Source organism: Acanthochromis polyacanthus, chromosome 3 (assembly GCF_021347895.1).
Source record: "Acanthochromis polyacanthus isolate Apoly-LR-REF ecotype Palm Island chromosome 3, KAUST_Apoly_ChrSc, whole genome shotgun sequence".
In the NCBI taxonomy this organism is placed as follows: domain Eukaryota; kingdom Metazoa; phylum Chordata; class Actinopteri; family Pomacentridae; genus Acanthochromis; species Acanthochromis polyacanthus.
In genome coordinates this window covers 42998866-43011103 of record NC_067115.1, presented here as the reverse complement: position 1 = coordinate 43011103, position 12238 = coordinate 42998866, and the positions used below count along the sequence as shown (strand labels likewise).

Below are 12238 nucleotides of genomic sequence, written 5' to 3'. Positions count from 1 at the left end.
ACGAAGAAAATAAACTAAAGAAAAACATGTACTAAATATGATTAAAGTTTAATAAATGCAATAGAAAATTAAAAAAAAAACTGAAAAAGGGAACATGTTTCATCGTTCACCTGACAGTGGTTTAGAAAGTACCTCTGAGCAACACGTAACAAAAGAAGGAAATCGGTCACGGATTAGCGAAGTCATGCCTCATTTGGTAGCTGCTATGTTTTACTAATCTCTCATTTTCACTTCAGCAGTTTTCCAGGTTTTTCAAAAGTAGATTCAAAGTAACAGAGAAAACCTGCAGCTTAGTAAACTTGTGAGTCTTGTGTATTGTAGCGTACCTTCTCCAGGAAGAGGTGTTTGTAGGTCTCCATGCCCATAGCGTGCTGGTCCTTGCTGCGGACCTGATTGAGGAACCAGTGCAGCGCGTCGTCGTAGCATTCAGCGTCCTCCACTAGACAGTGCCACAGGATGTCCACCTGCTCCAGACTCAGTCCTGAGAGACACAAACAAACACAGGAGCTCAGTGAACATAGACTCACTTCCTACTGCCGATACCTCCTGGAACACAAACTAATGACAATCTTTCCCTCTCCAGCTTTAGCTGCCTGAGATACACAGGTCAGGACTGAGGATTGAAGGAAAATGTAAGAGATGATTTGCAGTTTTAAAAAGCAAAAGTGCTTCTAAAGCTCTACGCTTTGTTTTATTAGTCTGATATATCTAATGTATTTTATTACTCTGTCAAGGAGGCGGAGTTATGTGACGACGGGTGTTGTGTGTCTGTCTGTACATTACTCAAAAACAGACTAACAGATTTGGATGGAATTTTTAGGGAAGGTCAGAAATGAGACAAGGACCAAGTGATTAGATTCTGGCAGTGATGCAGCTTATAGTCTGGATCCACGGATTTGATAAAGATTTCTGGATCATTGTCAGGTAGCCACACGGCATCACTGTAACAGTGTTTCCCCTGGGTTGAAATGGCTGTGAGGTGGTGGGGTCACTTTCAGCTGAAAGTTGTTGACCGGGGGTGGGGGGTTAGAGGGGGTTTGCCGCGGACCAGTGAGGCGGCAATGTCGGCAGTATTTTAATGAGGCGGTGCCCTATACCGACGAGGCGGGCCACCTCGCTGGTTATATGGGAGGGGAAACACTGTGTAACCATGACAACCATTAAACACTACGCCAGCTGCCTGCTGACGATCCCATGATTGTGATCCTACTACTAATCCACGCTGAGGACCACAATATTCTTTAAAGACTTCAGCCACTGGAAATGACACAACTGAGCAGCCTTGGCAGAGCACTGAGCTCTCTGAGTGCTTTACTTGTTTTTGGATACTTGCACTTCTTCAGGTCCATTATTTCTTAAAGTGATACAACAGACAACAAAAAAGGAAAAAACACTAAACATATAAATTAAATACAAACAAACAAAGTGTCTTCACTCTTCATCAGGCAAGTGATCATATTGCTAACTTCTGCACACATTAAATATGGCATTGCTCTCAGTGAGGTCAAGAAGCATGTGGTTTCCACCCAGCCAATCACAGAACATCAATCTAAGTTACAGAACATGACATCGTGGCATTTGACCAATCAGCAGAGGCCTGGAAGGTCTCAAATGTTCTCTATTCTCCAAAGTTTGTAAAAAAAAAAAACGGACTTGCAGTTCGGTCTTCTTCCATATTTGCAGTTAAAACATCAGAACTAACCATTAGTTAGTTGATGAAACTCACACATTGTAAGGTTGAGCGGTTGTGCTAAATGATGACATATACATTTCATGGAATTCTTTCTTTTTAACCACTAACAGTCAAGGAACCATATATGGTAACTTCATTGACCTTGAATTCCAACATGAAAATTTTGAAAAATGTCACAAAAGTAAGAAAGACGTATGTCCTCTAATAACACTAAGGTTGAAATTTTGAACTTCAAAATTCTTCGATGAGTGCCCTGTAAAGGGCTTAAAGGTGTTTAGTAAGGTGTTAGGCCACCACATGGCCCCAAAACAGTTTTACTGCATCTCGGCATTGATTCTCCTGGACTCTCCTGGGAGGATGAAGATTTGTCCTACAGGTGTTTAAGTGGGTTGAAATGTGGTCACTGTGAAGGCCGTAGCGTTTTATACAGATGTCCTACACGTTAAACTACTCAATGAACCTTCGTACATCGGGGATAAGTGGACACAAACCATAGCAGACCCCCACAGCATTACAGAGTCACTGGATCTCCTCAGTGCAGGGGTCAAGGGTTCAGGCTTCTTCTGTAAAATGTCACCTGTCTGTATCTCACAAAAGATTTGTCATAATGTACATCTTAGATACTGAAAAAGAAAATAAGCCAGATTAAGGGATTTAAAATGCAGCAATTAACCGACAAGCAACAGAAATGATTACAAAATTACACATAAATAATCGTAGAACCACCTGATACGTCACAGTTGGTTTTCTGTAGGAGTCAACGGGTACAAGCAGCCTGTAGTTAGTACTCCTGCAAAGATATTTCTGCTTTTCTGGACAGTTTATAGTAAATTTGGAGACTTTCCTGGTCTGGAATAAAGCTTTCCAAATTCCACAAGTGAGTGCACTCCTCTTCACAATCTAACCTGCCGTTTCTTGTACAGCAACTGAGGCTTTAAAATATGTTACACTTACTGAGCCAGATTAGCTGCATGTAAATTAAGTTTGTTCACTGTGGGTGGTCTGGCTAGGGTAAATGTGGTAAAGTACTATTAGACACATTGTCATTTTATTCAGAGTTACATCACACACACACACACACAGACACACGGACAGCCGGAGCTTTGGACTGAACGAAGCAGGTCAGGTTGCATAATGAGCTCTATTTTAGCATCGTTCCCCGAAGACTCACAGGAAAACCAGACGCACATGGCGTTCATTTCCAAACTACTGTTAAATATGCTTTTCTTTGGGAAAAACACCATTGTTGGTAAGGCCAAGAAAAACAGCTGGGAAACTGTTTTGGCCCGTTTAGGTGGATTTATACAAATCGCATAGTTTTCTAACCATTTCTAAAAGCCCACAACTGTTTTCAATTCTCAGTGTGACTTTGCAGCCTCCTCAGCTGTTGGTGCTTTTCTCTGACAGGAAACTCGACATGGAGAAAGTTGCATTTTTATTATGCAAAAATGTGGCGTTGTATTTGGAATGCAGTGTTGTGAGCATGAAAACCTATCAGTATAGATAGATATCACAAGAGATGAGTGAGAAACACTATTTTGGTGACCTATCACCTACAATCATTCAATGTTCCTAACAGTTATGAGATCATCTTTAATACAGACGATCCTCATGCCTAAAGAGAAGTTTATAAATTAAAGAGGCATTTAGAAATGAGGGTAATCGTATTGTACAACAGCATTTACACACGTGGACAAAATTGTTGGTACCCCTCAGTTAAAGAAGGAAAAACCCACAATTCTCACTGAAATCACTTGAAACTCACAAAAGTAACAATAAATAAAAAATTAAAGCTGCAAGCAGCGATGGACGGGTCCTCGCATCCACGCTGGTCGGCGAATCCATGCACGTTCACCAGGTGGCACTGTGACTGAGAGTGTGTGTCGGCCTCTGAATCACATCTGGACCAGAGTTTAATCACACGTAAAATTTCAGCCAGATTGGAGCATGTTCAGACTAGTTATACAGCATTTCCCGCCCATCCACCACCAGGTGGCGCTGTAACTCAGAGTGTATTTCAAACAGTGGATGTGATGAGGGCTGGACTCTGATCACTCATGAAAAGTTTCAGGCTGATTTGATCATGTAGAGGCCAGTTATACAGCATTTATTGTCCCTCCAACAGGTGGCGCTGCAACTGAGAGTGTCTGTTGGCCTGTAGATGTGATCAGGATTGGATTGTGATCACACATGGAAAGTTTGAGGCAGATTGGAGCATGCAGAGGAGAGTTATACAGCAGTTGTTGTTTCATGGCGAAGCATCAAAACTCTAATGGTCGCCATGGCCACGCCATTTGGCTTCTGGTTAAACTTTTGATAACTTTTCCAAACCAAGTCCTGCTGTGTGGACTGACAAAATTTCAGGTCTCCTGGAATTATCCCCTAGGAGGTATTAACTCTCAAAAATGAGAAAAATCATCAAAAATCTCACAATTAATCCAAGATGGCCGACTTCCTGTTGGGTTTAGGACATGGCTCCAAGAGGCTTTTTTGTGCGTCCTGATGTGCTCTATAAGCCTCCCAAATTTCATGGATGTAGGTGAAACGTGCTGGGGGGGCTGTTTGTTAAAAATACTGTAGGGGGCGCTATAGCATGTGCAGTGCCGAGATGCATACAGTGTTGTTCCTTGGGTCAATGGTGATGTGTGTGGTAATTTTTGTGAGCATTGGAGTATTCCTAACCTGTCAGAAAGGGCTTTGTTTTTCATGGCGATATTTGGTTGCTACGGCAACAGCGTTGCATGAAATGTCACACCCTTCACAGTGTGTGATTGTCAAGAGGTGAAGACTCGACTGACCAATTTCCAGCATGATATCACCAAGTTTGGGGCCATTGTACCTGAAAATATAAGGCCTTAAACTTACTATTACCAACAGGTGGCGCTATGACTTTTTCAAAATTTATGAGTGTGGATGTGTTCAGACTGGACCTGGTATCCAGCATGTGAAGTCTGAGGCAGATAGGATGTTGTTCAGCTGAGATATGAATCGTTAAATTTTCATGGCGAAACATCGAAATTGGTTTGGCCGCCACAGACACGCCCTTTGATGACAAGTCACCATTTTCACTGGGATGCATCATCAATGTGTTTAGGCTGTTGTCACTGCATTTGAAGTGAATATGATCAACCGGGTAACAATAGGGCATGAAAGTGTAAAAGATGTCTATTTCCTGAAACCACAAGGTGGCGCTATGACTGTCAATGAATATCCCTATGTGGATGACATCAGGACAGGACTGTCATCATACATGTAAAGTTTCAGGCAGATTGGAGCATGTTGAGAAGAATTAGACACCACTTCCTGTTTCATGGCGAAGGATCAGTTGTTTGAGGCTCCGCCATGGCCACACCTTTTGGCTTCTGGTTGAGTTTTTGATAACTTTTCATCAGAAAGGTCTGGTGCATGTACTGGCCAAATTTCAGTTCTCTCAGACTTATCCACTAGGAGCTATAAATTTTGACAAATGTACAGCAAATTCAAGATGGCCGACTTCCTGTTGGGTTTAGGGTGTGGCTGTGATTGACTTTTTGGTGTGTCCTGATGTGGTGCATATGCCCACCAAATATTGTAGCTGTAAATAAAACATTGTGGAAGTTGGCCTAATGACCACTGTTTCAATTTTGCAGGTGGCGCTATAGAGCCATTTTTTCACACATATGCGCAACTCCCATAAAATATCAAATTTTTCGCCAGTCCTGATGTGCACGCCAAATTTCACGCGTTTTGGTTCATGATAAGGCCGCCAAAAAGGCAAGTCATTTCCCGAGGAGCGATTAAGTTTGAAAAATTTACAGCAAATTGAAGGTGGCCGACTTCCTGTTGGGTTTAGGGCGTGGCTGTAATTGACTTTTTGGTGTGTCCAGATGTTCTGCATATGCCCACCAAATATTGTAGCTGTACATGAAACATTGTGGCAGTTGGCCTAATGACTACTTTTTCAAGTTTGCAGGTGGCGCTATAGAGCCATTTTGCCACGCACATGCGCAACTCCCATAAAATATCAAATTTTTCGCCAGTCCTGATGTGCATGCCAAATTTCACGCGTTTTGGAGTATGATAAGGCCGCCAAAAAGCCAATTTACTTTACGGGAGAAAAAAAAAAATAAAAAAAAATAAAAAATAATAATAATAATAATAATAATAATAATAATTAAAGCTGCAAGCAGCGATGGACGGGTCCTCGCATCCACGCTGGTCGGCGAATCCATGCACGTTCACCAGGTGGCACTGTGACTGAGAGTGTGTGTCGGCCTCTGAATCACATCTGGACCAGAGTTTAATCACACGTAAAATTTCAGCCAGATTGGAGCATGTTCAGACTAGTTATACAGCATTTCCCGCCCATCCACCACCAGGTGGCGCTGTAACTCAGAGTGTATTTCAAACAGTGGATGTGATGAGGGCTGGACTCTGATCACTCATGAAAAGTTTCAGGCTGATTTGATCATGTAGAGGCCAGTTATACAGCATTTATTGTCCCTCCAACAGGTGGCGCTGCAACTGAGAGTGTCTGTTGGCCTGTAGATGTGATCAGGATTGGATTGTGATCACACATGGAAAGTTTGAGGCAGATTGGAGCATGCAGAGGAGAGTTATACAGCAGTTGTTGTTTCATGGCGAAGCATCAAAACTCTAATGGTCGCCATGGCCACGCCATTTGGCTTCTGGTTAAACTTTTGATAACTTTTCCAAACCAAGTCCTGCTGTGTGGACTGACAAAATTTCAGGTCTCCTGGAATTATCCCCTAGGAGGTATTAACTCTCAAAAATGAGAAAAATCATCAAAAATCTCACAATTAATCCAAGATGGCCGACTTCCTGTTGGGTTTAGGACATGGCTCCAAGAGGCTTTTTTGTGCGTCCTGATGTGCTCTATAAGCCTCCCAAATTTCATGGATGTAGGTGAAACGTGCTGGGGGGGCTGTTTGTTAAAAATACTGTAGGGGGCGCTATAGCATGTGCAGTGCCGAGATGCATACAGTGTTGTTCCTTGGGTCAATGGTGATGTGTGTGGTAATTTTGTGAGCATTGGAGTATTCCTAACCTGTCAGAAAGGGCTTTGTTTTTCATGGCGATATTTGGTTGCTACGGCAACAGCGTTGCATGAAATGTCACACCCTTCACAGTGTGTGATTGTCAAGAGGTGAAGACTCGACTGACCAATTTCCAGCATGATATCACCAAGTTTGGGGCCATTGTACCTGAAAATATAAGGCCTTAAACTTACTATTACCAACAGGTGGCGCTATGACTTTTTCAAAATTTATGAGTGTGGATGTGTTCAGACTGGACCTGGTATCCAGCATGTGAAGTCTGAGGCAGATAGGATGTTGTTCAGCTGAGATATGAATCGTTAAATTTTCATGGCGAAACATCGAAATTGGTTTGGCCGCCACAGACACGCCCTTTGATGACAAGTCACCATTTTCACTGGGATGCATCATCAATGTGTTTAGGCTGTTGTCACTGCATTTGAAGTGAATATGATCAACCGGGTAACAATAGGGCATGAAAGTGTAAAAGATGTCTATTTCCTGAAACCACAAGGTGGCGCTATGACTGTCAATGAATATCCCTATGTGGATGACATCAGGACAGGACTGTCATCATACATGTAAAGTTTCAGGCAGATTGGAGCATGTTGAGAAGAATTAGACACCACTTCCTGTTTCATGGCGAAGGATCAGTTGTTTGAGGCTCCGCCATGGCCACACCTTTTGGCTTCTGGTTGAGTTTTTGATAACTTTTCATCAGAAAGGTCTGGTGCATGTACTGGCCAAATTTCAGTTCTCTCAGACTTATCCACTAGGAGCTATAAATTTTGACAAATGTACAGCAAATTCAAGATGGCCGACTTCCTGTTGGGTTTAGGGTGTGGCTGTGATTGACTTTTTGGTGTGTCCTGATGTGGTGCATATGCCCACCAAATATTGTAGCTGTAAATAAAACATTGTGGAAGTTGGCCTAATGACCACTGTTTCAATTTTGCAGGTGGCGCTATAGAGCCATTTTTTCACACATATGCGCAACTCCCATAAAATATCAAATTTTTCGCCAGTCCTGATGTGCACGCCAAATTTCACGCGTTTTGGTTCATGATAAGGCCGCCAAAAAGGCAAGTCATTTCCCGAGGAGCGATTAAGTTTGAAAAATTTACAGCAAATTGAAGGTGGCCGACTTCCTGTTGGGTTTAGGGCGTGGCTGTAATTGACTTTTTGGTGTGTCCAGATGTTCTGCATATGCCCACCAAATATTGTAGCTGTACATGAAACATTGTGGCAGTTGGCCTAATGACTACTTTTTCAAGTTTGCAGGTGGCGCTATAGAGCCATTTTGCCACGCACATGCGCAACTCCCATAAAATATCAAATTTTTCGCCAGTCCTGATGTGCATGCCAAATTTCACGCGTTTTGGAGTATGATAAGGCCGCCAAAAAGCCAATTTACTTTACGGGAGAAAAAAAAAAAAAAAAAAAAAAAAAAAAAAAATAATAATAATAATAAACCCTAGGGTTTCAATAGGGTCCTTGGCACCGCTGGTGCCTTGGACAGTCGGTGCCCTGGCACCGCCTGTCCTTCGCACCCTCGGTGCTCGGACCCTAATAATAATAATAATAATAATAATAATAATAATAAACCCTAGGGTTTCAATAGGGTCCTTGGCACCGCTGGTGCCTTGGACAGTCGGTGCCCTGGCACCGCCTGTCCTTCGCACCCTCGGTGCTCGGACCCTAATAATAATAAACCCTAGGGTTTCAATAGGGTCCTTGGCACCGCTGGTGCCTTGGACAGTCGGTGCCCTGGCACCGCCTGTCCTTCGCACCCTCGGTGCTCGGACCCTAATTATTGAAAATTAAATAATCAAAATCAGCCATCACTTTTGAATTGTTGATTAACATAATTATTTTAAAAAACAAACTAATGAAATAGGGCTGGACAAAAATGATGGTACCCATAACTTAATATTTTGTTGCACAACCTTTTGAGGCAATCACTGCAATTAAACGATTTCTGTATTTGTCAATGAGCGTTCTGCAGCTGTCAACAGGTATTTTGGCCCACTCCTCATGAGCAAACAGCTCCAGTTGTCTCAGGTTTGATGGGTGTCTTCTCCAAATGGCATGTTTCAGCTCCTTCCACATATGTTCAATGGGATTCAGATCTGGGCTCATAGAAGGCCACTTTAGAATAGTCCAACGCTTTTCTCTCAGCCATTCTTGGGTGTTTTTGGCTGTGTGTTTTGGATCGTTGTCCTGTTGGAAGACCCATGACCTGCGACTGAGACCAAGCTTTGTGTCACTAGGCAGCACATTTCTCTCCAGAATGCCTTGATAGTCTTCAGATTTCATCGTACCTTGCACACTTTCAAGACACCCTGTGCCAGATGCAGCAAAGCAGCCCCAAAACATTACTGAGCCTCCTCCATGTTTCACCGTAGGGACAGTGTTCTTTTCTTCGTATGCTTGGTTTTTCAGTCTATGAACATAGAGTTGATGTGCCTTACCAAAAAGCTCCAGTTTGGTCTCATCTGTCCAAAGGACATTCTCCCAGAAGCTTTGTGGCTTGTCAACATGCATTTTTGCAAATTCCACTCTCGCTTTTTTATGAGTTTTTTTCAGCAGTGGTGTCCTCCTTGGTCGTCTCCCATGAAGTCCACTTTGGCTCAAACAACGACGAATGGTGCGATCTGACACTGATGTACCTTGGCCTTGGAGTTCACCTTTAATTTCTTTGGAGGTTGCTCTGGGCTCTTTGGATACAATTCCAACGATCCGTCTCTTCAATTTGTCATCAATTTTCCTCTTGCGGCCACGTCCAGGGAGGTTGGCTACTGTCCCGTGGGTCTTGAACTTCTGAATAATATGAGCCACTGTTGTCACAGGAACTTCAAGCTGTTTAGAGATGGTCTTATAGCCTTTACCTTTAAGATGTTTGTCTATAATTTTTTTTCAGATGTCCTGGGACAATTCTCTCCTTCGCTTTCTGTTGTCCATGTTCAGTGTGGTACACACCTTTTCACCAAACAGCAGGGTGACTACTTGTCTCCCTTTAAATAGGCAGACTGACTGATTATGAGTTTGGAAACACCTGTGATGTCAATTAAATGACACACCTGAGTTAATCATGTCACTCTGGTCAAATAGTTTTCAATCTTTTATAGAGGTACCATCATTTTTGTCCAGGCCTGTTTCATTAGTTTGTTTTTTAAAAATAATTATGTTAATCAACAATTCAAAAGTAATGGCTGTTTTTGATTATTTAATTTTCAATAAATTTTTATTTATTGTTACTTTTGTGAGTTTCAAGTGATTTCAGTGAGAATTGTGGGTTTTTCCTTCTTTAACTGAGGGGTACCAACAATTTTGTCCACGTGTGTAGTTGTGCAACCAGTCCAGGTATGATTCTGTTCACCGAGCAGTAGAAATGAAGCTGAATCTTACTGAAGTGGTCTGGAGAGCCCAGGGTGGAAAAGACGCAGGTGAGGAACTGTAGACGGACCTGGACCTCTGCACTGTGGCTGTACCTGCAGCAACACACAGAGGAGGTGCACAGCAGAATTAGCAATGACAATCTCTAAAAAAGACAGAGAATATGATTCAGCTGATATGCCTGTGTCGCTCCCTCGTGTGATATTTCTGTTCATGTTTTATTGTAATCAACTTTTTTAATTGAACTTCAAAGATTTAAACAAATACACAGGCCACAATGACTGAACAAAGCATACGAATTAAAACAACAGGAGGGTGAGAAGGCCTCCTGGTAGCAGCTATGCCAGTTAACAAAATACTCATCCGGTGTTTTAAGATCCCTAGTCTAAGTAAGTCATTGCTTTTTTTCCAGAAAATACTGTTTTAGGTCGCAGTCACTTCACAAATATCCCACCATGTAATGACTAAAGGTGGCAGCAGACCTCAAAGAGCAAAGGCTGTACGAAGTATTGCTGAGCTAAGCTATCAAATGTAATTGAAGAGGTGTTAAGCAGGTTTCAGAGAGGGTCATTTAGATCAGTTTGCTGATGGGTAGGATTAGAAGAGGCATCTTTAATGTTTCCCATTTCAATCAAATCCAGGGTCCTCAGATCCAATCTAGCGGGAGGAAACTGTTAGAGGCCTTCAGCAGATCTCTACCCCACAAATTCCCAGAACAAAGTCTAAAATTAGCTTCAGAGCGTTCAGCCTCAACATAATTTCTCTGAGTGGTTAAAGACTTCTAGTCAGATTGCATTTTATACCAAACAAATGTGGAAATAATAGACTGGAGTGATTTTCCAATAGGGAAGACATTTATTTTAATGAACTGTGAGCCTAAAGAGAAACAGAAAGAGAACTGAATTTCTATTTCTACTGCATTTGTCTGTCATTCAGATTTCCATAGAGAATGTGAACATTTATTGACTGTAAATGTAATGTGAATGCACCTTGAAAGTGTAAACTGAAGCCAGTTTGTTTCTGCTAAGAAGCCAAATTCCTCAGAAAGAGACATCAAGTGTGGAACTTAGAGGGACTGTGGATGAAGGCTGGAATATCATCCACATACAGTCTCCACATACTTCTGTCAGGGAACTGATGAATTAAGCTCCAGTCTCTATGTGCTGTTTTATTACTTCACCAAAGAACACGGTGGAGTTAGGTGACAACTGTTTGTCTGTGCACTACATTACTCAAAAACAGACTGATCGATTTGGATGGAATTTTCAGGGAAGGTCAGAAATGACACAAGGACCAAGTGATTAGATTTTGGCAGTGATGCAGCTTACAATCTGGATCCATGGATTTGTTAAAGATTTCTGTATCACTGTCAGATAGCAGTACAGAGTCACTGTAACTATGACAAGTGAACACTGCGTCAGCTGATTGTGATCCTACTACAAATCCGTCGCTGTGGACTTATCTGTCAGAAATTATACAAGGAACAACTGATTAAATTGTGGGGGTGTTTCTGAGGCCCATCAGTTCCTGCTGCCTGATACATATTTAGGTCACATGATTCTGTATCCATGCATAACGCACACATGCAGAACACATGCCTGTGCTCAGCGCTAGGTCATTTTGTTTGTATTTTGCAGTGATTTCTGATCATCAATAACTAATAAACAAATGCTGCATTGTTTTTAAATGCTGCTTTTCTGTCAATGCCATATGGAGGAATGAGCAGCCTTGGAGGAGTACTGCTCTCTGAGTGTTCTTCTAGTTTGTAATTGTAAAACAAAGAAAGCAGGTTTTAAAGACAAACAATTCGGTTGTCATGATTTGTGGTGATTTTCACAAAGACAGAACTCACAAAAATGACCTCATTAACAGAAAATTAGGCCTCATAATACGTAACACATACAGCTTCACATCATCACATACAGGATCAAAACTCAAACGCTGGAATGTTTAAATCAGACTGGGAATTTCTCTCTGTCACATCAAGTTAAAATAATGACAAACAAACAAAGCAGTTATAATATCAGGTTGGTTCAAGGAGAAATACTCAGGGATGACACTGTGTCATGTGGATATTCTTTATATTTAACCAAAACTTGCATGTGACTGATGT

The 12238-nt window shown here is 41.9% G+C and overlaps 1 protein-coding gene across 3 annotated transcripts in view; it reads right to left on the bottom strand.

The window, feature by feature from the left end:
• usp34 (ubiquitin specific peptidase 34) overlaps positions 1–12238 on the bottom strand; it is a 94940-nt gene that overhangs the window by 44488 nt on the left and 38214 nt on the right. For all 3 annotated transcript variants that reach the window (XM_051945601.1, XM_051945602.1, XM_051945603.1), the window contains exons 20-21: positions 10138–10220; positions 327–481 (exon numbers count right to left, since the gene is read on the bottom strand). In XM_051945601.1, the coding sequence (XP_051801561.1) occupies positions 327–481; positions 10138–10220 (238 nt within the window). The remainder of the gene's footprint in view (positions 1–326; positions 482–10137; positions 10221–12238) is intronic.